Source organism: Akebia trifoliata, chromosome 14 (assembly GCF_017979445.1).
Source record: "Akebia trifoliata isolate Shusen 1 chromosome 14, ASM1797944v1, whole genome shotgun sequence".
NCBI classification, from domain to species: Eukaryota; Viridiplantae; Streptophyta; class Magnoliopsida; order Ranunculales; family Lardizabalaceae; genus Akebia; species Akebia trifoliata.
Genome location: NC_141388.1, coordinates 5,188,248 through 5,215,946, shown reverse-complemented (window position 1 = coordinate 5,215,946; position 27,699 = coordinate 5,188,248). Strand labels below are relative to the sequence as shown.

Genomic DNA, 27,699 nt, shown 5'->3' with positions numbered 1-27,699 from the left:
TCAGATAGTACTTCTGATTCTTGCATTCAAACGCATCCTTATGTAATATTGTAACTATGGATGTTAATGGGTACCTATTTAATCGAACCCAAACCATAATTGGAATTGAATACCCCGATTTCGGACCCCTTTTTATTGGAACCGATTAGTGTCGGGTCTAAAATGGAATTGAACCGATAGTAACCAAAATCGTTACGTTCTATCCAATGGGTACCCGTAGATACCTGGAATTGATTTATTTTGTCATTTCTTTCCATACTATAGATGATTTAAGATATTCTTTATTTAAAAAATAAATACATGTTATATAAAATTCATCAATTTTTCGGATAAATTATCAATTGAAATTTAAAATAAGTTACTCTTCTAAAAAAATATTATTACTTCTAAAAATGAAAAAAATTTATTTCCAAAAAAAATAATTAATTTGTATCTTAAGTATAACAAATTATATCTATGTTAACAATTTTGATGATAATATGTTATTTTTTTTAAAGGATTTTTTAATAATGATTTGAAAGATTTTTTTCCTCATTCGATTCTTGAGTTTCAGAACTGATGGTACCTGTGATTTTAGATGATTTCAATTCCGGTTCCATTTATTTTGAAACTAGACCTGTAACCAACAAGAACCAGAACCGAACTAATATAATGGTTATGATTCTAGGTTTCTTGGAACCAAACCGGACCGATCCATTGACACCCCTAACCGTAACAGACATGACATCTTAAGCTGCTCTAAGTAATAGTTGGTGTGACAGTAGAAGTTCTCGGCAATAATAAACCTAGTTGATTCGGTCGACATCTTTAAAATTTCTAACTCGTTCACCAGGACACCGAGAGATGACTTAGGAGATTTTAGCGGCAAGAACTTTTTGATTCATCTATAAATCAACCCCAAACCACAACAACTCCTCTTGTCGAAAATCTTGCTCAAGTTCTAATTTTGAGACCATCAACAAGTTCAACCACCGATTCTCCTGGAACCATGGCTGCCGATTCAAACCAGAAGAAACGCACTTCGGAGGCATTAGAGCGAAGGTTTGCTCTCGCTAAAGCCGAGCATCTCCAGCTACAACAGAAAAACCTAAAGCGAGCTCTCAAAGAAGGAGAAGAGCAGAACTTGAATTCTCATTCTATCACTTCTCTGGTGCGCACATCACCTTCGATTCCAGGCCCCAAGAAAGGTTCGTTTTTTAGGGTTTTGTACTCTGTTTGTTTTTGGGCCTTTTATTGATCGAATTTTATACTCTTGGTCTTGTTTGTTTGTATTTGAGATCTAGTATTGAGATTTTTGTTTAGAATTTGAGGAATTCTTTTTTTAAAGTGATGTTTTAAGAGAAATATTCTTGTGCAAGTGAGACAATTTTTTTTCTTTGTTTGTTATATGTTGATCTCATTGAGATTCTAGATTCCTAGTATCGAATACGAGTTGTTGATTTCTGTTTTGGCCAAATTTTAGGGCATTTTGCGTTCTCGGGCCACACTCCATCGCGAGGAGCTTCAGGAATTTCAGGTAAATTTTGCTTTGGGGGCATAGTCATGGTTAGTAGAATTATTAAAGAATTGGAATTTGTATTATTTTGCTTTTGTACAGATGAGGAAACAAATGGTCCCGCTTATTCTCCGATTTGTCAACCTCTACATGAGAATTTGTTAACTTCTGGTGTTCAGGTACTTGTTATCTTAACTTAGCCTAGGAAGTTGTAATAGTGTGCTTGCAGTTGATTTATTTCGATTTTGATATGGAATCTTGCAGCTTTCTAGTAGAAGAGATAGCATAGTTAATAAGGTTCTACACCAGCTTCTACATAATGGCGACTCAGCTCAGAAGTACATGCAAGGGTCTAGAAGCATGAAAATTGACAATTGGCTCTTACTTGATAATTTTGTACAAGGACGTGGTGTTGCATCACTTGGTGCTCGTAATAGGGCTTTACAAAGAAACTCAAAGCGCTCAAAAAGGCACATGTCCATGAAGCAACATAAAAAATGTGGTTCATTTGATTTCCCTCAGGAGTTACAAAAGTAAGATCTACAATTCTCTTGGAAGCTTGTTGTCATTGTCTTTATTTTTTCAGGTTTACTTGCACATTTCTTAAAATATAGAATTTTATCTTTTTTGCCTATTGTTGCACCCCCCCCTCTTACTTCAGTTTGTATTATATTTACCTACAACACATATCAAGCTCACATTTAATTTTCATACAAACATTTTTCTTTTCTGAAAAGAGGTAGAGAAGTAATTTACAAAGAATTTTTAAGAAAAGATATTAGTACAAATATCGGGGGAAACATGCTTTTAGTCGTAGTGTGAGAATGCATGAAACTCTTTCTTTTATGATTTGTACTTATGTGACAGGCACATACCGGTCAAATTAAAAGGAAATTTTTATCAGATGATAACAACATGTTAATAAATCGAGCGTAGCAGAGATGAGGATGTTGAGATGGATGAACGGAAAGACTAGGAAAGATGAAATTAGAATAAAAAACACATTTGGGCAAATGCTAGTGTAACTCTAATAGGCGATAAACTAATGGAAAGTTGACTAAGATGGTTTGGGCATGTTCAAACAAAGGCCAATCACAACCACATTTAGAAGAAATATACAAGTTAAAGGTTCTAAAAGAGCAAGATTTAGGACCCAAAAGAATGTGGATGGAGTTATCGAAAGCAAATATGAATACTCCTATAACATAAGATGTGGCCTTGGACAAAGTGGGAATGCAGAAACAAGATTCATTTAGCTGACCCAAATCTTTGGGTTAAGGCTTTGAGGATGATGATGAAGATTTGAATAGGCATGCTGATTCGAGGAGAGGCATGCATGTTGAGGCTTAGTTGTCTTGTTTACAGTATCTTTTTAATTTTAAATATAGAAAACTGAAATAAGAGAATACTAAAATATAGAGAACGGATAAAAGAAATCATAGACCTGGAATTGCTTAACTGAAAATCTTATTATATTTTTTTACTAAAATAAACAAGCGAGTTGGTGGTTATTAATTAGTAGGTGAAAGTTGGTTTTGAACTCAAGTGGTGGTATCAACAATCACAGGCTAAAATCAAATTAGGAAACTAGCACCTTCAACTGAAAATCTTATTAGATGCTAAAATGAATAATTGAATTTAAAGGGCCGGGGTACATAATTTAGCTTTAAGGTTGCATGATAGAAGGGGATTCTTGTTATACTTAATGTGACTCAAGGTATCAAATATATTTTAGTTGAATTTGGTCCCGTTAGATGATAGTGATCACAAACCTTTGCTTTAGATCATCAATACAATTAAACAATAAATGGACAGAGTTCCCTCATCCACCCCCAATCCCGGTTCTCGTCACTTTTGAAATTAACAACTCCGAATCTCTCCTTTACCTTCAAGTGTTATTGTAATTGATGGTCCTTGCCAATGTTTTTACCCAAAATTTATTGTTCTAAGTAATGTATCCCGTGTTCTTTCACCAAATCTAATATAATATGATGTGATTTTTTCTACACTCATATAACATATCTTCCTCATACAGTGGTTCTTTTATTCCGTTCTATCCCTAGTGACCTCTCTTCCACTAGTACTTGTAGAAATTTGTTGGGTTTGTTTCCTACTTTTTTATAAATTTTTTGCTTTCTACAGTTAAAAAATGTTGATTACTTATTCCTTGTCTCTCATTTCTTGAAGATCTAAACTTGGCAAACCTATCAAAACAAAAGTTGTGGAGACCTGGCTTTTCTTCTCCTTGAAGATCCCAACTGGCCTTCCAAGAAATTTATGTATCACAAATTGCCCCCAGTCACACGATTATTTTTACAAAGATCTTCTCTGTTTTAGTCCACACTCTGGAATGAACTATATCCCTTTCACTGATTGAGCAATTCTACCCTGCAATTTATGGATATTCCCCAAAAATTAACCCTATTTTAGCTAGCCCTTGATCAGAATGTCATGACTTATGATTGTGCAATTCGGGTCATTCTGGGGCTTAAGCTTCTATAAAACCTGCATTTTGTCTCTTAAGATAACAAGCATGCATTTCATATCTTAGGTGCTGTCATGTAAGACAAGTCTTTACTCTTTATGGGAATGAGTCGGGCAGTCTTGTTGAAGTTATTCGAGGGTCAAGTGGACTACAATCCATGCATCTTAGGTGCTGTCATTTTGTCTCTCAAGATAACGAGCATGCATTTCACATCTTAGGTGCGTTAATGTAAGGCAAGTCTTTATGGGAAAGAGTCGGGCTTTCTTGATGAAGTTATTTGAGGCTCTAATAGACTACAATTCACACGTCGTAAATTTGTGGTATTTCATATAATTTATTTTGTTTGATGAGCAAGTCTTGGGCATTTGTTGTAGGTTCGACATGTTCAAGCCAATGCACAAGATGTGGAAAGACTATATAATGCAACTTCTTAAAAATGTTGGGTGAGATACTTTTGCATTCATATTCAACTCGGTTGTTATCACTTAACATGTATCAAAATTTATTTTTGCACAGCATGCACATTATGCTTGGGTTAAGGAGCAGTTTTTATAACCTTCTTGCATTCAATATTGCAGGAAAAGCCAGTTAGCACAATGTCTTCTCACTGCAGATTTACATGGTGCTATTGTTCAAGGTTATTTGAGAAACAACTCTCTCATCTCTTCTTTTAAAATGCATTACAGTGTGAATAACACACTTCATATTTTGTGGGAATGTGTTCTATCTGTAAAGAAGAACAGAAAAGTGGTTGTGCCTTTCATGCTGTACCAAACACATTTGGCCCCACTTCCCTGCCCCAGAATCAATCAACAACTTTTATTTTTTTGGATAAGTATGCATGTGAGGGTGGTGTTTTGATCCAAGGTCTGTTGTACCACACATGGACTTTACCATCTCACAGAGTAGGCACCTTCAAATTGATCCGCAACTTTCAATTGGTGGCCCCATTGCGCAATTCAAATAGCAGTTTCCCACAAGTCTATTACCATCTACACTTTATTCCACATAATGGGAAATGGACAATCTTAAGATTGCATACGACAAGTTTTATGTTTTACTTCTTTTACGAGCTAAATTCTCGCAGGCACTCCAATTGGCAATCTTAAGATTCATTCTGTTCCATATAGACTCCCTCCTAGATCTTTAAATTACTTCCCTTAGCCGTTTAGGCAATTATTCATTTTCATTCTGTCATGAACTGCCGATATGGTGTTCAATATGATTTTTGGTCTATAGGCAACCCTAGAGGTTGCACGGTAATTGAGTGATTTGGATATTGCATGAGAAGGTCACATGTATGACATGGTGTCAAAGACAACTTCCTTTTCCATTGCACACAAAAAATATAGTCTTCTGTTTTTCCTCATTCGTATTTTGTAACTAATGGAGTCCATTTGTCTTGTTTGTTGCAGTTGTGGAGTGTAAAATACTTTCTTTCACTGGAGTGAGTGGTATAATGGTTCGAGAAACTGCAGAAACATTTGGGATAATTACAGAAGCTAATAAATTCAGAGGTGATCTACCTCCAGTATAAAATATTATCAAATTTAACCAGTAATTGCTTCTATGTGCTTTTCATGTTTTTTGAAATATTCTTTCTTATGTATTTTCTAGTCTTATGCATACATACATAATAAATATGTTGGTCTTTTCTAACAAGGTACTAAATCTACTTTGCCTTAGACCCCACCAAGTTAAATTCTGAATAATTCGAGGAAGTTTATATTGATGTGCTTTTTCCCCGCTATTATTACAGATTTTCAAATTAAAGAAGTTTGGAGAAGCTTTACTAAATGTTGGAAAGACTGTTATTGTAGAAAAAGATATACAAGCATGGTGGCAACATTTGCAACTCATTATATATTGTAAAAACAACTATTTGGAGTATGCAAGATGAATTATGCTCCACACATATTATAAAGACTAAGAATTTGACAGGCAAAATCTACAATTAATTAATGAATTTGATTAAATAATTTGTTTTTCCTTGCTGATTGACTTATGGCTGATGATATGTGTTTGAGAAAAAAAATGCTTTGTGCGTAAGAGCCACTTCAAACACAGCCCAAGGAGTGTTTGATGTTAATTTCAGCCCCTTCAAGTTGCTTTTGATGTGGAAACCCTTAACAGGGTAAATATTATTATTTTTTTAAATCTTAAACCTCTCAAAAACAAGCAAATGCAGACAAATGGGGATAGACATACGTTTAGAACTTCTCATATGTTCTCAAGATTCAGTATGAATAGTAAAATTCCCTAAAGTATTACAGGAAAGGTTCGCTTGGCCAATTTAAATTCGACTTTACCAAACTCAATCAAGTTCATAAAAAGGGGGCTTATTTTGGTACTATGTTTTCTTGAATAAAATGGATGGAGACTGCTTCATTCCTTTAATATGTTTTCTTACCCATGGTTTTCTTTCATCTTTTGCAGTAGTACCGAAAAGGGCTTCTATATTTATATTTCAGGCTGATTGCTGGAAAATCACATTGCACGGGGACAAACTCACCTCAAGAAATTCGAGCTCATGATTTTGATCTTGATCATTGCATCTCTGGTAAGCATCTCATATCTCTTACTCCATATTAATTGTATGAGATTAGGTTTAACTGGGATGAGAATAGCCAATATCTTCTGTACCATCTAGAGTGGTTGCTTCATGTTAGTTATGCTTTCTGTCTATTTAGTTGATACCTTCTCAAGTGATAATCATACAATCAGTTCAAAATGGATTTGAGACTGATGGAAATCAAAAAAGAAAAAGAAAAGAAAAGAGCAGCATCAGATAGTTTAAATGATTTGATCAGATTGAGCTTTGGCATGGAAAATATACTCGTGGGTGAGGTGGTTACCCCTAAACTCCCTGATCTCGTTAAAACTTGTTTCTTTCAAAGTTGATTTTTATTGCGCATAATATTTTCATAATTAAATAACAGATATACATTTTATATGGGGTTTTGATAGAATTGAATGGAAGAACATTATTTGTTCGGCTGATCCCAAATAATTTGATTGGGCTGATGATGATGGAATTTTGGATGAGAAGTGGTTTTGACACCATAATTACGTAACAGATACACATCTTAGATGGCGTTTAGATATAACTGAAGGGAGGAACTTGGTTCGATCAACTAATCCCAGATGGTTGCAGATGGCTTTTTTGATGATGATGATTGAATTTCACATGACAAATGCTTTTGACTCCTATCTCTGATATAATTTCAGCCTCTCAAATATTGCACATAGATCTTTATTTCAGTATTTATCTTTCCCACTCATGTATTCAACACATCAAACACTAGTATTGGTTTTATAAGTTACAACCTATATCGCAGACTCTGGTATTGATGTCAGAGTCTGACACCAGTACACATCAGTACCAGAGTCCACGCAACATAGATGACCTTTTTTACTCTGTCACCCACTTAATTCTTTAATGGGACATACAAGTAGGGTTCAATTGGGTATCATTTTGGGCCTCAGTTTTTCTTGTTGTGAACTGTTGGTCTGGTCCTTTTAACTACTATATTAAAGACCTATTATCATTACCAGGACTCCTGAAACAATTAGAGAAGCATTTCTTGTTGAATTTTACTATTGGATTGAAATTCGAAAAAGATAGTGAGATTGACCAAAATTACTCAATTTAATGTTGGGAACCATCTTTCTCTCTGTTAAGCAATTGGATTATTTATTATGGAAGGAAAATATTAGTAGGTCAATGCTCAATAATAATGTCACACATGGAATTACTCTTTGTTCATACCAAATGCTAATATTGACTTATCAAATTCAATGTTTCAGGAGTGTTTAGAGAAAGGGTCAGGGAAGGAAAACAAACACTCAAATCAAAGCGAAGACTTGGGAGACTAGAAAGGGCCAATGTGAAGAAACTGGGATGCTGGAAGCATGGGAAGGAGGAAGAAATTATTAATTGATGGAAATTGAAGGTGTTATTTGAATTACAGACACTTCGTAAAAAGTCTGCATGGAGAGTCTAAACTTCATGCTAAAGGGATTTTAGCTGTCCACTCACCACTTAGATTGACCCTTGTACCAAAGTTGCTCAAGCCTTTCGATTTACTTAAATAAATAATGGGGATGTATATAATATATGTTTGGCTAACCTATTTATATACCAAATTTTGTTTAGATTAAATGATCACAGCCTTGCGTTTTAGTGACTGTTTTAGATTTGTTTCAATCACTCCCCTGTTTGCAGCAAATTCATTTCTCAGCAACTTTTAATCTGTTACTCCATCCGTTAAATTTTGAGGATAAAATAAATTTAATTTACTTTTCCCATTGAATCTCTTAAGAATATTAATAAAATTGTTTTTTTTTTTTTTTTGATAATTGTAATATATTAATAAAAAGGAGAGAAACAACAATCAAGGAGGCCGAGATGGCCTCTAAAAGAAACCAAACAAGGAAAAAATCAAAAATCACAAAAAAGTGTTCCATCTAAAAACAAAGTCTTCAAAAGTAATCCCAACAAAGTCTATGTTTTGTTTTGACCAATGGTACAATAGGCCCAAGATCTCCAAAAAACCACCGTGAGAGCTTCTACTCTTACTATTGAACACCCTGTTATTTCTTTCGGTCCAAACCCCCCAAGCAATAGCCGATGGAAGCATCACCCAAAGGAATCTTTTTTTGGATGAAAAGACATTACTATCCCACTCTTCTAACAGCGAGGAGAACTTACGAGGAAAGACCCAATTGATTCGAAAAAGATCAAGGAAAAAAGACCAAATATTATAAGAATAAGAGCAATGAATTAATATATGATCAACAGATTCCCCATCCCCTAGACAAAGTGGACAACAGTTTGGAGTGATCCAACCCCGAGCAATCAAGTTATCCAAAGTAAGAATCCTCCCGAGGGATGCTAACCACACAAAAAAGCAGATTTTAGAAGGAATTGATTTGGACCAAATGAGGGACTTCGAGGATGCTCGTTCATCTAAAGGGATGAGTGACCTATGAAATGATCTGACAGAGAATCTCAAATCCTTAGCCCTCGTCCATTCCCAATTGTTTAATTACCTTTGGTGAAATTTATTTCAAAATTTCCTTATTTTAAGATGGGTTCGACTTCATCAACAGTCGGGATTAGCTATTGAACGGCCTTCATTTTTTATTTTTATCATTTCCATTCCAGTGACAACATATGAAACAATTCAAGAGTATTTTAAAATATTTTGGTCAATACCATTTTGATTTCTCTCAAAACCAAGATACCTAAGAGATGATGTAAAAGGGATTCATCATAAAAGAAAATTAATCCATTAAAAATTATTTGTGGCCAAATATTTCTCCAATGCCTCCCCACCTCTTTGAAAACCTGAGATTACAGGGAGTGGCGAACGTGATTTCGCGGACCCTTGAGCACATGAATCATGATGCAGCTCATAAAGTGGGTCTGTATTTGATAAAAAAACCGACATTCCAAAATACCATGTGGCAAAATATGTCCCTCACAAAAAAGAAAAAAGAAAAGAGAAAAAAGAAAATGCTGAATTGACTTCCTTCGACAGTGTGTAGAACACCATAATTATTTTTTTTCTTGTATCCCAAGGAAAAATAATCTAGGGTGATCTGCAGACTGCCACATCAGCAGTGTTGAGCAGAGTGTCAATGGAAATCAGTTTAGAACGACTAAAAAAAGACAAGAAATCATAAATTAAAAATGATTAAAGCTGGAGTGACCTCAGTGGGAGATATCTTGACTTGGTGGCGCACGCATGCAATAGATGCATTTTCTCCGTCATACAACTAAAATGCAATAGGGGCATGAACACTGCGCACCACGTCAAGTTGTGCAGTCCAATGACTAGAAAGTGAAATTCCTGCATACAGAAATTCATGAAGCCTAACCATAGCAAGTACGATGGTAGCACCCACCCTCACTAAATGGAATGAGAAATGACTCACCCACAAAAAGATCAGTCAAATAAATAAAAAAATTCAGGTAACATTGAAAAAACCCATCAGTTTCTCTTTATGGAGAATGTTAATGAGAATCATCTCAACATCATGAAATCTTAAATTTCAGTTTCTTCACAGTATCAGAGAATGCAAAAACACAAAGAAAACAATCCGGTCATTTTTATTCTAGAAGGTCTAGACAAGATGGTTTTCAACTCGAAATGCTGTTGACCAATTTGGCTTCAATGCCGACACTAGCAGCGGTTGTATCAATAACCCCAGTAGTCATTTCTGATTTCATCATCGAACTTCTTTTTCAGCTCGGGATGCTTCTCAAAGTATTCATTTGCAGTCATGGTGCAAATATTTTTCTGTTAAGACGAAGAACCATTTAGAAAATTAAAAAAATAATGAACACCCACTGCAATTGAATTTTTTATTTTTTTTACAGATTTATTCCCCTTACCTTCAATTCTTGAACATCAGCTATTTCTTTTTCCAATCTCTTGGATTCCTCCAGGGATTTCTGTTCTGCTTCTTTCAGTTCCACCAACTGTACTCACACATGTTAGAATCATCATTAGATGTAATAAATGCTAGTTAAATGCACAGGTATATTCCTCGGAAAATATTGGGCTTGTTAGAATTCTAATAGAAAACCCATGCCCTCCTTTTGATTCAAGTAATCTATCCAAGCCCTTTCCATCATGAAGAGAGGGCAACAGGAGAGATTTACCATGGAAAAATACAAGAACAAGAAAAAGTGTATCATGTTGGTCCTCACCAATGCGTCGAATTTGGGTTTATATTGAGGAGTCACTGTGTCAACATACTTGGGGATCTCGATGCCTGTAGAAGACAGTTACATTGTGCAAGAAATGTCATTTTACAGTCAAAATTGAATCATTGATTAAAAAAGAGAAAGATTGAATAAAGACAACATTTCAAACACTTGTAATTGATAACTAATAATCAAGGGTATTTTTGGAAAATGAAAATCGATGAGGAGGCCAATGTCCCAATGCATCATTGGACGTTAGAATTCCCCATGTATATCAAAAAATGTTTGCATAGCCCCAAGTAGTAATTTCTTTTTTTCAATAAAACTTGCTTAAGCAATACCAACTTGGCAAACAACTAGTTTTAATTTCTTGAACTAAATAAAGACCTAAGACAGACAAGGACAATTTAAGAAAAAAAAGTCTCTGATGCCCAAAACTGCAAGCGTAACCATAATTGTTGTAGATCAACGGGATCCTAATAAGCTTAAAGAAGATCCCAGCTTAGAAGTAGCATCCAAGAGTATAGAAAAGATTCTAGTCTCACGTACTAAACAAAAAACGTAAAGAGGTTCATAAGCATGACACTGTACAACAATACAGCTAAGAAATGGAACCAAAATAAATGTTGAAAAATTTCAAGCACTTTCACAAATCAACAAGGGGCAAAACATACTCTCATAAGCCTCTTTGTACATATCCACCAAGCGAGAACCAATTCCTTTTCTATAGTATTCCCAATCTATGGGTTCAGGTTCCTGTATAAAGTGAAATTTTGTAACGGTTAAAAATAGAACATATTTGTAACCGAAACCAAGCAGCTACTAAAGCAGCAGTCTCCACACAATTCTACTTTGTACGGTTGCAATGTGCAGCTTTGGTTTGAGTCTGATATAATGCCACAATCTTAACGATTCAAATATTTATCAGCTATCATAATTTAGAGCCAATAAATTGTTCACACTAAATCCACAAGACTAAAAGATGTTACAATAGGAAGAATTAGCAAGGCCACGATTTGAGAGAAACCACACCAAATTAGAGTCGTATGAACTGAATTTTATTTCCATCCTAAAATATCCTCATATTTATTATACATTTCAAAATGGTTTCCCTATTCATATAGGATGGCCATAGTCCACACCATGGTTTTAAATCCCGTATCGTCCACCAACGAGACGGGTTGACAAGTCATCTCAAGGGTATATGTTGTTTTGACTCGAAGGCATTGTTCTAAATCTCATCCGAGATGACTCATATAAATTGGATGTCTCGTTCATGGGCGAAATGAGCTGTCAAAATGAGTTTTAAAACCATGGTCCACACTGTCGTTCCATCTGGTTTCGTATAGATCATAATTTATTCTTAATAAAAAAAAAGCCTTCTTCCGACTAATTACTAGAGATTCACTAATTATGAATCTTAGATCACTAGAAGCAGTAGATGTTTGGGTAGAATCCTCCTGGGCAGAAAACAAAAAGGTAGAATTTTTTTTATTTTTTTATTTTTAATAAAAAAACAAAAAACAAACTAGTTTACTTGTTCTGATTCAAACAATCTGTTAGGCATAACAGACCCAAAGTAGATCTTCTTCAACTGTTAACGTTACTTTCAGTTTCTTCAATTTGTAAAACTCACGTACTGAGTATCCTAGGAATTAATTGCTGAAACTACATGGAAATAAAAATAACATCCTCCATCAGATTATGCTGCAAGAAATTTTCAATTATCTCCGAAAATTTAAACTGGATGAAACATAAATAAGAACATTTGGAAGCATTAATCGAATTTCAGCACTAAAAGCACCAACAAGATCATATAAGAAATCATCTCATGAACTGTATTAAAAATTTAAGCGAGAATATAAACAAAACCCAAACCCTAATTTCAAGATGGAAGAATGGGTAACTCTACAATCATCATAAAAAATAAAAATTAAAAGTATGGGTTTGAATGGGTATCTATCAATAAATCTAACACAATAAAACAAAATAAAATAAACCCTACTTTTAAATTATCAAATCGATCAAAGCAGAGAAACCTTAGATCCAGAAAAAGAAACCCTAGATCGGGGAGGAGGAATAAAGAAATAAAAAGTAGAGAGAGGGACCTGGCTGAACTTGGTTTGGAGGGCGGTGTTGACCTCATTGAAGGTTCGGCGGAGACTAAAGAATTCCTTGCGAGCCTCCTCAGAAACCAGAAGCTTAGCCATTCCATCCCAATCGATACCCTTCGATGCCTTCACTGCCACGTCAGCTATCTTCTTCCCTGATCCGCTCATGGTCTCTGTTTTTGATTTTTTTATGAGAAATGAGGTGATGAACTTCTCTTCTCTTCGCCTTCGCCTCCTATGGTGTCGCTTTTCTTAATGGTTTTTTTACTTTTTAGGGTGTTTTAGATATACCCCTCCATATTTTGGAGAATATTTGAGATACCCTTACATTTTCAAACTGAGTATATGCTCCCTTGAATGTAGTCTTCTGTAATAGACTAATAATAATGACCTTATTGCTCTCATTCTCAAACTATAACCAAATAACGTTATCTTGTTTTACTTAAAATTAGTCATCTTCAATCCTTATATTTTTCTTCTTCAAAATTACTCCTCTATACTTTAGGGGTCTATCTGCTTCAACATTCATCAAGCCTCAAGACAAGACAAAATTTTTGAAAAAAAAAAATAATAATAATAATGAAATTTTGGATAGAAAAAAATCTAAGATTATCGGTAAGTTGAGATTGAAAGTGTTGGGTTGAATAAACCCTAAATCCTAGACAATGGAATATAATGACCTAAGATCTAGTAGTGCCACAGTATCACTCTTTTGCCACTTTTTTTATTTATTTATTTGGTTTTATATATGATCTTATTTAAAGATGATGTTTATATCCAAGTATCAGAAAACAAAGCTATTTTTTTTATAAAGAAAAATAATAATAATTAGAAATTGTTCTTCTCAAATGCATTTATGACAAGAGTAACCCTCATTTGCAAGGACTGATAACAAGTTATAAAAAGATTTATACTATATATCCATGATGGGCAAATATATTCAACACTATTAGAATATATGTATATACATATATATATATTTTAAAAAAGATGAAAAATCTCTCATTTACTACAATTACTTTGCTAATAAAATATAAAGGATAACTATAGTGTCCCGATGGTACCGTCTATAGAAAAATTTCTAAATTATAGAAAATTATCAAACAACATTGTTTTTGTTATTTATTGTCTACAAAATAGTAATTTTTTAACAGTTGTAGAAAGGAAAGGCCATCTCCAAATGTACTTTCTTCTGCAATGGTCATGTGGAGCTCCTGTATCTCTTTTGATAAAGATAAAATAAAATTAGGGATTCATCGTTTTCCAAGACTAATTCATCTGTCCCTCATTTGAGAGGAAGAAAAAAAAAAGATCCAAAGCAGCTATAACCTAATGCAATCCTTTCTGGTTCGGTTTCACAAAATTAAGAACAACAACAGGTTGCCCTAATAAAAATAGGCTCTTATGTCATCCTCAAATTCATCGGAGCTGTAAAAGTGTTCGTAACCATACTCATCATCTTCATCAAAGTAGTCATCTTCGTCGTCTTCTTCTTCATTGTCGTGCAAAATATTCTCTTCATCCCAGAGTGGACATGAACAAGTTGCTTTCTTGTTCTTCCATTCGGCTCCACAAGTGTAGCAGAACTCGTAACCACACCTGCAAAATAAGGTGTGTTGGGAAGTTTACAGCAAGCTATTTCATATTTATTTCCTCACCACTTTCATGGTTGATTAAACAGTATTCCGATGGACCCAACAGAGGAAGGAATGCAAGTGAAGCCGAGAGAAACCACAGTTAGGATGGTCCCACCAAAGATATCTCAAAGGAAAAAAAAAAAACATCAACACAATATCTTCATCATGACCATTCCAATTCCCGACTGCCCTTGATTTCTCTCTCATGGCGGTAGTTTTTTAAAATCAAAATAAGTTTTTCAATAAAAAAAAATGACACATGTTAGAAATTCAAACAATGTCTTATTAGCTAGAAAAGGATATAATATAACCATTCAATAAAGTGATCACCCATTGTAATAGTATTCATAGAGTGGGTGTAGCAGACGTGGACGCTGAAATGGATGATTGGAAAGGCTATAAAGAAAAAAAAAAGAAGAAATTAAATGCAATTTGAAAAGGAAGTAAGCCCAATAGGTGATAAACTACGGGAAATCTGATTGAGATAGGTTGGTCATGTATGACGAGTTGATTTCAGCCCCTATTAGAAGGATTGTGAATATTGGAGGTTAAAAAAGACTAACTATAAGAACAAAAAGAATGTGAATTGAGGTAGCTAGAGCAGATACGAACACATGTGAATTTACAAAAGAGATGGCTTTAAATTTTTTTTTAAAAAGAACGAATGGAGGAACATTATTTGTTTAGCTGACACCCTACTTTTTCTGGAAAAGGCTTTGATCTACATTTCATCAATTCTCTATAATAACTGATAGTATGGCAGAGAATTCTTTCCATGAAAGATGGATCAGATAATAGAAATAAAATGAGCAAGGGGTTAGAAAAAAAAGTACCTGCAAGTCATGTGGTAGCAACCTTCAGCCAGTTCAATCATATGCTTGCACTTCACACACTGGCGCCACAGATTTTGATCTGCAAGAGATTTCAATTTTGCTTCTTCGGCACGTGGAACAGGATTTAACCTTTTGTACTCCTGGCAATTCACGTTCTTATGCCATGGGACCTTGCAATTGGTACAGAAAAGACCATGACATTTTATACATTTCCTGACTCCAGATCGATCAGCGTCAGCAAATACATTATTTGCATATTCTAGAACCTCCTTTTCGGACATCAAAGCAGAGCACTTAGGATATGGGCAATAAACTTTTTCTGTTACAGGAATTGAAGCCTCCTTTATACGTTGATTCATCATCTCAACTAACTTAGGGGGCAGGAATTTTCTACAACTATCTACATTCAACTGGGTTTTACAGCTTTCATGAGGACATCCGGGCACTACACCATGAAGTACTTTAACTTCCACGTGTTGTTTCATACAAGTAAAGCAATATCGGTGCAAACAACTATCAACAGCAAACATTAGGTCAGATTCAGTATCCTCCAAACAGATGCTGCAAGTCTCCATCAAATTACTTGCACTGCTAGATTCCTCGGAGGACTTTGTGATCTGAGAGTCTATTGCATCTCTTGCCAGTTGAAATACAAACTTAACATCATGCCGTACCAGAAGGAATGGGCGGCAAATCTCAAACTTTCTTTGAAGAAGAAACACCTGATTGACTAATTTTGCTATCTTGGGCTGCTTCGCTGTCCATCTCCTTGTAACCTGTGTGAGTGAGTTCAGTGTTAACCATCCACACTCTTTAAATAGTTGCAGCCAAAAACACTTTTTTCGCGCCAAAGATTATTAAAGCACACTAGTGGAGATAAGTGATTCAGAAGTCAAAAAACTTTGGTCAGACTAGTAAATTCTGAAATTAGAATAAAAAGTGTTACCAAAGCTGTGCATAATAAGAGATTGTACAGTTGTAGGGATTAATTTCCCCCAAAAGAAGCCCAAAATCCACTGAAAAAGAAGTTAGCCCATGAAATTTAGACAATGACAGAGGCCTTGTTTACGGCAATAAATAGTAAGATAAGAACCATCAAGTAAGAGTTTCATTTAGAAAGACTCTTGAGGTACTTGTATGGGTGTATGGGGTTTCGTGAGATGGATAGACACTGGATTATGAAATGAATTTCCTCCCTATCATTCCCAATCCTTGTGAATGGTAATCCAGAAGGTTAGAAGCTCTAGGGGGCTTTGGTAAGGTAATTTGTTGTCTCCATTTTTATTTAATATTGTTGCAGAAGCTCTCTAAGAATGATATCCAGAGCGGTTTTTGTCGATGCCCTAAAATGTTTTGGTGCAATGATGGTGGTCCTATAGTTTCTCATCATCAATTTGCTGATGAAACCCAAGTTTTTTTGGATGCCACAATCAATCAGGTCTATTTTTTAGGTGGTCTTCTTGATTGTTTTGAGGCGGTCTCTCATTTGCTCGTCAACCTTAAGAGTAAGATGATTGGAGATAGCTCTGTTCCACAAATTCATGCTCTTCCGGTGCGTCTGGGTTGTCAGGTGGAATATTTCCCCATGTCTTATTTAGGCCTTCTCCTTTCAAGTGGCATATAGGTCTTCAAGAATCAAGAACTTGGGATTCAGTCATTGAGTGTGTGGGGAAGAGGTTGGAATCAGGCAATATCAGATACCTAAAGCGGATAGAATGACTCTAATCAAGAGTTTGCTTGCTAACATTCCGATCTACCTTCTTTCCTTATTCTCCATCCAAAGAGTGTAGAAGAACACTTGGATAAGCATGCTAGGGATTTCCTATGAAATGACAAGATTGGTAATCATACATTTTACTTGATTAAATAAAATCTTGTTTGTCGTCCCAAGAAGGGGGCCTTGGTTTTCAAAACTCTTGATTCACCCTAGGATTTCAGATTCGGGGAGGCTTCAATGATAGGGAGGTCTAGGAAGTCACTAACCTTATCAAACTCCATCCAAAGTAGCTTTCTTGTTTGGAGTACGATCACAGCTTAACTTTTAATCTAATATCTTATTAGAACTAGGGAAATTATTTTTGTGTACTTTTGTTTTTTAATCAAATCAAGTGGTGAACCTTTCGATCACTTTTAATTCACTGCGACTTTGCTCATGAGGTGTAAGCGCATTTTGCATCACTTTTTCATACCTCATGATGTTTCTGTAGTTTTAAGGTTCTTTTGTTCCAAAGTTGGCAGATAAAGGACTAACAAAGAGATTATCATATTGAATCATACTCCTTTTGTTGTGTGTTGGAGCATCTAGAAGGAGAGGAATGGTAGGACTTTCAAGAGAAGAAGCATTCCTTTCAAGAGGTTATTAGTTTTCTTGGCTTCATTTTTTGGTGCAAATCGGAGTTCTAGAGTTTTTTTTAATGATTTTCAGTTTAGATGGGGTTCAATTTGTAATAATGAGTAGCTGATTTGTTTTGTCCTGGATGTATTGGAGGTCGGTCATCTTGATCTCCTTTTCTATCAATAAATTCTTTAACTACCAAAAAAGTTCAAGGCTGAAAATTCATTTTTCCCATTATATTTCAGCGTATTGAGTCATCTATTCTATTATGTATTGAGGTGGGTGAACGTTTTTGCATTGCACAAACAATCCCTTCTGAGAAACTAGAGATGCACACATGCACACACACACACACACACAAATATATATATATAGGGTCCCGTTCAGCAACAAACATTTTGGCAAAACATTTTTCAAAACATGGGTTAGAGGTTTTGGAATGAGGATGATCTCTACGGTGAGGAGATCATCCTCACCAAAAATCAGCCCATTCCAAAACTTCTAGCCCCAGTTTACAAGTTGAAAAATCGTGGACCGTTCATTTTTTGTAAATCATTTTTGGTAAATCAGCCCATTCCAAAACCTCTAACCCATGTTTTGAAAAATGTTTTGCCAAAATGTTTGTTGCTGAACATTTCCCATATATATATATATATATATATATATATGCAGCAGAAAGAGAGGGGGATAAAAAAAATAGTGTTAGACAAAGAATGCCTCCAAAAAATAGAAAAAAATAAGATAGCAAGGAATTCAAAATGTGAATAAATAAGAGAAATGAGTAGAAAATAATCTATTGGATATATTAATTTAAGGTTAACATGAATGAAGGAAAGATTTGTTTTAGTGTATCATAAATGTTAGCATAGTCGGTAGTTTTGCAGTGTTATTATTTTTGTTAGGTTTAATTATGAAGGCAAGATTCAATCCTAGGTCTATGGTACTACCACAGAAAGACTTTATTGTATCACCGAGGTGGAACCTTCCCTTTAGCAAGGTTATGGAAGGTCGAATTTCTTATATTTAATGAGAAGTCCCTTATGTATGTTATTTGTAAAAGTAACGCTGGTTGATGAATCACATGGGAGGAGTTGATTGATAAATATATCTACAAAAGGATTTTACGATAATGACCAAGACTATGCAGTACAACTTCACCAAAGATAACTCCTAGTCATGTGATGCTAATTAAGATTGACAAATAAAAAACATCTCAACTGATCACTTCCGTTACCTCCTTTCAATTATACATAAAGGTGAAGAGATTTGTGAGGATATAACCTTTTGAATTAGGGATATGTGGATAAAGTGGAGGAATGCTTATGAAGTTTTAGGTGAGTGAAGTGCACTAATCATTTCAAAAGGAAAAACAATTTAAAGAAAACAATATGACCATACATGCTTTATGCAGCTAAATGCGGGAGATTCAAAAAATAAATGTCATAGAATGAGTGTAGTAGAGATGAGTATGTTGAGAAGGATGAATAGTAAGATTATGAAAAACAAAAATGAACACATTCAAGGGAATTTAGGGAAACCCCCAACAATAAATAAAATAGAGGGTATATGATTTGGGTATGTACAACAAATACTCATGATAATGACCCCTTTTTGAAACTTTTCCATTTATGTTTTTTTCCTATTTTTCTACTACACCATTTCTCCAAAATCGAAAATGAAAATCAGAAAATCAAGCTATCCACTTTTTTGCATTAGTCAAATCCTCTATGAATAGACAGACTACACACATAAAGGCACCATTTTGAAATTGAAAATTGGAGTAGTCTCTAAGAAAAAGAGTACCCCATGTGTTAAATCAGAAAACCAATAGTGAATCTTTAACCAAGCATTTTTAAGACCGTCTGAAAAAATATCAAATGCATGTAAGCAAGTCTACCAAGTTTCCAAAACATTGTTGGGCGGGGGTGGTTCATTTTACCACTTTGAACAGGGATAAATAATCTGATTTGCAACTTCTTTATGCATTGAATTGAAGACACCTATATATGACAGCACGACAATATCCCCAGACCCAACAGCCTCATAAATCAAAGACATTCTCAATGCCATAGGGACCCATGATCCAATCTGAGTGTAAAAAGTTTTTCTTTTTGCAAAAAAGTGGGCCTTACAAGACTCTTATTCAAGAAATTATCTAATGTTTCAAGTTTCTAACTAAGACATTCTTAACTATTGAACATCTCTTCTTCACAAAATATTTTTTATTACCATGCACATGTTTTAGGGAAAAACTTCAAATACTACCAGAAACAAATCCAATCAAAAACAGACTCACTTGATTGTAAAGCGTGAAGTAATCGCTATAGAAATTGATCTTCTTTATATCCAATGAAAGTGCAGCATTGAGACCTTCGATCAAAGCCTTCATCTCCACAGTCCCACGATTATTCCGATCACCAATCAATGGCTTATGTATCTTTAGAAGCAAATTATCCCGAGGATCGCAAATTGCAACTCCGATCCCCGAAATGTTAACCTTGGAGCCCTTAATCCTCTCCTCGCTAATCAAACCCTTGAAATATAACTTACACGGTTCATCAATCACAGGAGCAGAAGAACAACCCTCACCGAACGGCTTCTCGAAATTATCTCCGTATTCTTGCCAATCCTGTTCAGGAATCCGAAACATCTCGCATGCAAAATTTTGATCGTGAACCCTACGCTTGAGATCGTAGGTGAGTTTCCGCACTTCGGCTTCACAATGCTCACGATCCTTGAGTTCTTGCTGGAATTTCTCAAGTTCTAGGGTTTGGAGTTTGGTGATATCAGAAATATCAGAAGCGATGACGATTTTGGGTTCCATTAATGGAGCTGGTACAGAGTTGGAAGATGAGGGTTGAAGGGTGAGAGATGCAGACATGGCTTCTTGCATCTGTAACTCAAAAGCTAAGGCGAGATCGGAATCGAGATCTTTGGCCGCCATTAATTCTCGATGATGCTGTGAAACTAATACAATCAGATCGTCTTCGTTCATCTCTCTCTCACTTCCGTTTTGTTTCTAATTAAATTTGGAGTCAGAACTCAGAGAGCTTTCAAAGTTCGAACTCGTTTGCAGAAACTGAATGGAAGATACCGCCGTGTGTTAGAAGGTTTCCTTGCTAATGTGAAATGACATAATTACCCTCGTCATGGAGCAAGTTGGTACTGATGTCTGACGTAACCCCTCCGCGTTTTCGTCAATATCCCTTTTTAAGATAAATAATACTAACCTGACTTAAAAATAGACAATCAGATACACTCCACTGAATTATAGATTTTTTTCTTGAATATCTCGAGGAAAAATTATGGTTTTGGTGCACATACCAAGGGTGCAACTTGGTCCGGTTCAAACCGAGAACCAAACCAAACTGATAGCTTTGGGGTGGTTTGGTTCAATTTGGAACAAGTTGTGGTTTGATTTCGGATTACGAAAATGAAGAACCGATCAATTTGGTTCGATTCTCAGATCAAGCTTGTATAGAACCGAATCAAACAGAGAACCGAACCCCTATGCAATATATATATATATTAGTATGAATTATTTTAAGAGTTAGGACATATATTAGTATTTTTTGTGGATAAATTAATGATTTTTTATGAATAATTTAATAATTATTGTATAAAATTTTATGTTTATTATATATTTGTTTTTTCATTAAAAAATATTACTTACAATTTATAGATTATTGGCAATCCGTAGAACTAAATTGACTTTAGTTCGATTTGGTTCCAATGGAATTTGATTCGGTTCTGGTTCTTATTTAGTAAAACCGACCTATGTCGGTTCGATTCCAATTTGACCTCAAACCAAACCAAATTGCACCCCTAGCACATACCACTTTAGTTGAATGCATTATTTTTTAGTTAAGTTTTCAAATTTTAGTGAGGATCGTTATGTCCACCAAGCCTTCTTGATGAATGATGTTGACTTTAATTCACACTTTGTTGTTAAGGTACGCACAGAGCCAAAGATGTTTTTCATCGAAATATAAGCGAAAAAAAAAAAGCCTTCTTGATGAATAATGCTGGAGTCACCCCTCAATTCACATTTTGCTGTTGAGTTGCTTTCATAAACAAAGATGCTTTTCATGGAAATATAAGTGAAAAGCATCTATAGTTTTATGCACATCTCCATGTTAGTAAAGTTTGAATTTAGGTCATTCTAGCACGACTCCTTCTAAATTCCATGGAACAACTCAAACTAAAAAAGCAAAAAGTATATTTTTTAGGATTGAACCAAGGTAATAAAAATGGACGTTTACAAAATTCTTAAAATTTAAAATTAAAATTCAATGATAAAGAATAATATTTTTTCAAATTTCTTAAAATTTTGTCTTTTACATGCATTAGGTATCGAATCATGTTTTTAGAAGCTAACATATAAGCTCACGACCGTAAAATTTGAAATCTCAAGTTAGTGAAAGATTTGAACTCTATTTGAAATATCCATATTTGAAAATGATAACACAATCCATCTTGACGTTTATCTTTTTTGGAGGATAAATTTTTTTTGACCTAAATGCCCTCCGTTGTAATCTATGCCCAATAGGGATAGTAATTGTGCTCTACCCCACCCCTATAGTTGGGTTTTCACACCTTTAAAAGGTTTTGGAATTAAAAATGAAAAACTAAGTCGAATTCAGGGTGGGGGTTGATTTTGATATACTCCAACCCGTTAACTCGCCCCTTGCCTTGTCCTGATATATATATATAATATATATATATGGGTCAGGTTCAAGCGCCATATGAGAAAACATATGTAAAAACTTTCGTTTTTAATAAAATTTTAAAATATAGGTTTGAAATTTTGGATTGAGCTGATTTTTTGTGAGGATGATCTTTATGATGGGAAGATCATCAAAAAAAATAAAAAATCAGCCCAATCTGAAACTTCTAACCCCATTAAAAGTGATTTAGAATGTGGACCGTCGATTTTTTACCAATTTTTATCACTAATTTGTAAATCACTTTTGATGGATTTAGAAGTTTCTGATTGAGCTGATTTTTTGTGAGGATGATCTTTTCATCATAGTGACCATCCTTACAAAAAATCAGCTCAATCCAAAACCTCTAACTCTTATTTTGAAAAACGAAAGTTTTTTCATATGTCTTCTCATATGGCCCTTGAATATATATATATTATATATATGGGTCGGGTTCCTGCAACACACATTGCGACACACATATAGACAACGTGTTTGTCTTATATGGGCAAAAATGTTTGGAATGGGCTGATTTTTTGTGAGGATGATCTCTGTGATGAGAGAATCATCCTGGCAAAAAATCATCAAATTCCAAAATTTCTAACCCCATCAAAATTGATTTACAAAAATTGGACGGTCTATAATTTTTCAACAAAAATTGGACGGTCTAGAGGTTTCATAATGAGCTGATTTTTGGCAAGGATGATCTCCTCACCACAGAGATCATTCTCACAAAAAATCAGCCCATTCCAAACATTTTTGCCCATATAAGACAAAACGCGTTGTCTATATGTGTGTCTATATGGTTGTCATTTGAACCTGATCCTATATATATATATATAGGGAAATGTTCAGCAACAAACATTTTTTGGCAAAACATTTTTCAAAATATGGGTTAGAGATTTTGGAATGGGTTGATTTTTGGTGAGGATGATCTCTACGGTGAGGAGATCATTATCACCAAAAATCAGCTCATTTCAAAACTTCTAACCCATCAAAAATGGTTTACAAAAAATGGACGGTCCACGATTTTTCAACTTGTAAACATGGGGCTAGAAGTTTTGGAATGGGCTGATTTTTGGTGAGGACGATTTCCTCACCGTAGAGATCATCCTCACCAAAAATCAGCCCATTTCAAAACTTCTAACCCATGTTTTGAAAAATGTTTTGCCAAAATGTTTGTTGCTGAAAGGGACTCATTTATATATATATAGGGGGGCGTTCAATGGCCAACTTTTTGGCAAAACATTTTTCAAAACATGAGTTAGAGGTTTTGGAATGGGCTGATTTTTGTGAGGATGATCTCTACGGTGAGGAGATCATCCTCACCAAAAATCAGCCATTTCAAAACTTCTAACCCTTATTTACAAGCTAAAAAATCGTGGACCGTCCATTTTTTGTAAACTGTTTTTGATGGGGTTAGAAGTTTTGGAATGGGCTGATTTTTGGTGAGGATGATCTCCTCACTGTAGAGATCATCCTCACCAAAAATCAGCCCATTCCAAAACCTCTAACCTATGTTTTGAAAAATGTTTTGCAAAAAAGTTTGCTAAAAAGTTTGCCCTTGATCGCTACCCATATATATATATGGTCTCGTTCGATGGCCATCGCTTTGTCCTATATGGTTAGATGTTTCGAATGAACTGATTTTTTGTAAGGATAATATCTATGGTGAGGAGATCATCCTCACAAAAAAAAAAAACAGCTCAATTTGAAACTTCTAACTCTATCAAAAGTGGTTTACAGATTAACGATAAAAATCATGGTCTACAATTCTTCAACTTGCAAAGCAGTTTTGATGGGCTTAGATGGGCTAATTTTTTTGTGATGATAATCTCATCACCATAGAGATCATCCTCACGAAAAATAGTAATTCCGGAACTTTTAACCTATATAAGATAAAATGTTGGCTACCGAACGCTACTTGTATATATAAGAATTTTAGGGTTTTCCACTTCTTCTTCTTCTTCGCTTGTTATGAGGATGTGCATCTTCTAGAATCTTATTAAGATTCGCTTTGATTAAAATTTTTGAAATTTTCCAAATTGGTCGATAGATAAAGAAAAAAAAAATTGTATTACTGGGCATGGTGGGATGGGATAGGGTGGGGTTGGGTTTTAGAAATACTATTAGGGGTGGGGATGCCTTAAAACATTTACACCCGAGTCGGTGAAGAGTAATAATCTAAGGTCAGATTAACCTAAACTTGGCCCAATCTTGTTCCATTGCCACTCTTAATACCCCCAAAACCATTGATTTTTTTTTTTTCAAAAAAAAAAAAAAAAATTATTAATTTCAAACTCTTCAATCTTCATGATAAATTATTTTTAATCTATTTAATCTCTAGTAGAGAACTCTTGATTTTCTTACAATGCCATGAATGTCCTTGATAATTTCTATAAAAACCATATATTGTTCTTTATATTTGACACTCTAGAAATGATAGAATCGAGATTGAAGATGATGTTAAAAAATAGGGACCGACTAGTTGTCGGTACCAGTTGCATTGTTAAGATTGCACTCTAAAAACTAAAAATTTCACTATTTTTCTTATTCTTGAAAAATCATAGAGCTACCACAACATCAAAGCTTCATAAATTATAAAGTCAATTTTCAAAGCTTCATGATTTACAAGTAGAATAAAAACAAGAATCCTGCTAATGATGAATTATTTATCTTTAGTATTTGTGTAAATTTTTTTTTTTGTAGAATGTAACAAGTAGGGATGGAATCTGTTTTTTTTTTTTTTTTAATTTTTAAAGATAAAAATAAGCAATTTTTTTAGATTGGAGTGCAACCGATTCTAAGTGATGTGCAACTAGTCAGTCCCAAAAAAATATTTTACCCTAAAGTTTATGGCATGTTTTGGGAGAGAAATCAAAGGATTTTTTTTTTGTTTGTTTGTTTGTTTGTTTGATGTAGAAGTTGAAGACAAGGGTGTTTAAGTTATTTTCTCTTAATCTCTTAAGAAATATCGAGGTCAATGGTATGTCATGAGTTTGAAAATATAGGTGCATCTTAAATATTCACTTAAAACTAAAGGGGTATCTTTGAAACTTTTAATTACCCTTGCCACTATTGAAACATAATGCCATATGGAATACAATTCTATTTTTTAATCACAAAATTCTCCGAATAACTCCGCGAATCGATCACAAAATATAGTAACATTTTCTCTTAATCAAATTTTATTTTCTGCCCCATCCAAATCTCAATGACAAGATAGGTTTTTTAGGGGGTTGAAGATGAGAGATTTTTTTTTTTTTTTTTTTGACATGATTACTATGTTTTATGACATTTTCCTGATTTTTTAGGACAAATTCCAGAAATTATGCAAATTAACCGATTTGAGACCCCGCCGAATAACACCGAATTTGAACTTTGTTACTATGCTTTGGCCTTTGCCCCTCAAAAGCCACCTTGCGGAAGGGACGAGTTTTTGGACGACATCTTAATACCCATAATTCAGATAAGTGAATTCAACTCCTGGAAATTGAGATTCAAGTTGTCGAGATCAATCATTTTGGATGCAAAGGTTTATCTAAATGATTAGGATTATCGATCTCAATAATTTGAATCGATGACCTCAACGATTGAGAGGGGGCCGGGGTGAGTGGGCATTAAGAAATAAAAAAAGTTTACTAGTTAAGATTGCTTTGAAAAATTAAGGGTTATTTAGAAGGAATTTTCTCTGTTAAGGTTTGTTAAGTAATTTTCCATTAAAAAAAATACGAAGAGTTTATGTTGTAGATCAAGCATTATTATCTATATGGCCAACTATCTAAACATCATCATCATCATCATCGAAGAAAATTCAAGACATTTGTTAATAGTTGGGTTAGGCCAAAAATAATTTGCATGCATATTTCTTTCTATTTATTTATTATACAAATAAGTAACTAATAAAGTTATAATATAAGAAAATCATAGGTTTTCAACTAGGGGTTTAAAACCCTAAAAAATTAAGAACAAAATATACCATTTTGTAAATTGAAGATGGCGATCTTCGAAAGTAAAATCAAGTATTTTACTCAAGAGATTAAAGACTATGGATTGAAAACGAGGCCGGTAGAATACAAACTAAATATCATAGAGAGTTTGATGATCATGAAATTATACTAAACTAAACTATAGTTTAATATAAAAATAAATAAAAAAGTTCTTGCAAATCTTATGTATTGTTACATGGATGTTGGATCACACATGATGGGTATAAAGGTGTAAAATGGGCTGGATGAACTTCGAGCCGGGCCCACTTAAAAAAAATTTAAAAAATGAAACAAAAAACGACCATTGTAAGTCAATTTCTTTTCTTTCAAAATTGGGTTGGTGGAGGCAGCATGCGGGCCTGATCAGTCGGGTCTTGCTGGAACAAGCCCAAGTCCAAACCAAAGGGACTCCTGCCAAGCAATGCTGAATCGGGCATGGGCCCAAAAAATAAAGGATGGGCCCTCTCAAGATCCTGGGCTTTTTTCCACCCCTTGATATTTCATTTGAGAATCAAGTTAAATGGTTGGAGAATCATAATTTAGACATTGATTTCTAGAATCTAAAATCTTATTGGACCATAATATTTCTAGAAATTGATATTAGAATCTAGAATCAAAATCTTCTTTTGTTGATCTTTTATATGTAGTTGTGATAAGGAATATACAAGAAATGGTTCCTGTCTTGTTTCTGATTTTAACTAATTTGTTTTATTCTGATTATGGGATATAATTGTTATAATCTGCATCATACTTAGCATTCAATTCTAGAATTGGATTACAAGAAGCGAATTCTAGAATTGGCCAAATGCAAATCGAGTTTGCTTTCATTTTTCGAAAAGTGCCGTGATACATCGACACGGCAAAACATACATGGTCTGTACGCAGCTAACATGGAAAGGGCACAGAACCATAGATCTTTTTCTTCGAGATACATAAGGGAAAAGATCAATGGATCTGTGCCCTTGCGATATCAGTCGTGTTAGATCGCGTATGTTTTGCCGTGTCGATTTATCATTAGTCTTTCGGAAAAGAATGGTGATCTAGACATATCTCACTACGTTTTGACGAATGTTTGAAAGACCCTTACTCCCGTGTTTTTAAAATTGATTATAGACTTATGATAAATGACTTTAATGCCCTTGATTTACCCACCGAGGGTTAGCTAAGATGGTAAGGCATGATTGGGTTTGCTCCCAAGATCATGTCTTCGAGTCTCTGTATGCCCCTCCAGGTAAAGTGGCCACTTACCTACTGTAACATGTGACAGGGTGGTATGATGTGTGAGCCCCAGGTAAACTAGTCTCACCTAAGGTGGGGGTACTCCTTGGTAACCCTTGATTTTTTTTCTTAAGATGGACTAATATTCTTTCATTTCTTGGGTATAATTTTTTTTCCC

General features: G+C 34.6%; 3 protein-coding genes across 3 annotated transcripts; 1 reads left to right on the top strand and 2 right to left on the bottom strand.

Annotated features, from left to right (window-relative positions):
- Positions 1-829: 829 nt before the first annotated feature.
- On the top strand, positions 830-8,163 carry POP4 (ribonuclease P family protein). Its single transcript, XM_086423576.1, has 9 exons — positions 830-1,187; positions 1,463-1,516; positions 1,598-1,674; positions 1,760-2,028; positions 4,355-4,423; positions 4,559-4,617; positions 5,396-5,497; positions 6,417-6,540; positions 7,788-8,163. Exons 1-8 carry the CDS (start codon positions 989-991, stop codon positions 6,512-6,514), a joined length of 927 nt encoding a protein of 308 aa, XP_086279702.1. The 5' UTR covers positions 830-988; the 3' UTR covers positions 6,515-6,540; positions 7,788-8,163.
- A 1,777-nt stretch (positions 8,164-9,940) lies between these two features.
- Positions 9,941-13,060, bottom strand: ATPQ (ATP synthase D chain). Its single transcript, XM_086422345.1, has 5 exons — positions 12,804-13,060; positions 11,370-11,451; positions 10,699-10,763; positions 10,381-10,467; positions 9,941-10,285 (listed from the first exon to the last, which is right to left on the bottom strand). Exons 1-5 carry the CDS (start codon positions 12,972-12,974, stop codon positions 10,184-10,186), a joined length of 507 nt encoding a protein of 168 aa, XP_086278471.1. The 5' UTR covers positions 12,975-13,060; the 3' UTR covers positions 9,941-10,183.
- Positions 13,061-14,012: 952 nt separating this feature from the next.
- On the bottom strand, positions 14,013-20,705 carry LOC147385740 (E3 ubiquitin-protein ligase RSL1-like). Its single transcript, XM_086422344.1, has 3 exons — positions 19,908-20,705; positions 15,277-16,052; positions 14,013-14,405 (listed from the first exon to the last, which is right to left on the bottom strand). Exons 1-3 carry the CDS (start codon positions 20,604-20,606, stop codon positions 14,192-14,194), a joined length of 1,689 nt encoding a protein of 562 aa, XP_086278470.1. The 5' UTR covers positions 20,607-20,705; the 3' UTR covers positions 14,013-14,191.
- Between the last annotated feature and the right edge of the window lie 6,994 nt (positions 20,706-27,699).

Bases quoted from the DNA above. Each gene is read 5' to 3' on its own strand.
- LOC147385740 (XM_086422344.1), bottom strand. From the start codon at position 20,606: ATGAACGAAGACGATCTGATTGTATTAGTTTCACAGCATCATCGAGAA. The intron at 16,053-19,907 runs GTGAGTCTGTTT...TCACTCACACAG, and splicing joins ACTTCACGCTTTACAATCAA to GTTACAAGGAGATGGACAGC. The intron at 14,406-15,276 runs GTACTTTTTTTT...CTTATTTTGCAG, and splicing joins TGCTACCACATGACTTGCAG to GTGTGGTTACGAGTTCTGCT.
- POP4 (XM_086423576.1), top strand. From the start codon at position 989: ATGGCTGCCGATTCAAACCAGAAGAAACGCACTTCGGAGGCATTAGAG. The intron at 1,188-1,462 runs GTTCGTTTTTTA...GCCAAATTTTAG, and splicing joins GATTCCAGGCCCCAAGAAAG to GGCATTTTGCGTTCTCGGGC. The intron at 5,498-6,416 runs GTGATCTACCTC...CATCTTTTGCAG, and splicing joins AGAAGCTAATAAATTCAGAG to TAGTACCGAAAAGGGCTTCT.
- ATPQ (XM_086422345.1), bottom strand. From the start codon at position 12,974: ATGAGCGGATCAGGGAAGAAGATAGCTGACGTGGCAGTGAAGGCATCG. The intron at 10,764-11,369 runs GTATGTTTTGCC...TGTCTTCTACAG, and splicing joins GTACAAAGAGGCTTATGAGA to GCATCGAGATCCCCAAGTAT. The intron at 10,468-10,698 runs GTGAGGACCAAC...GTGTGAGTACAG, and splicing joins AACCCAAATTCGACGCATTG to TTGGTGGAACTGAAAGAAGC.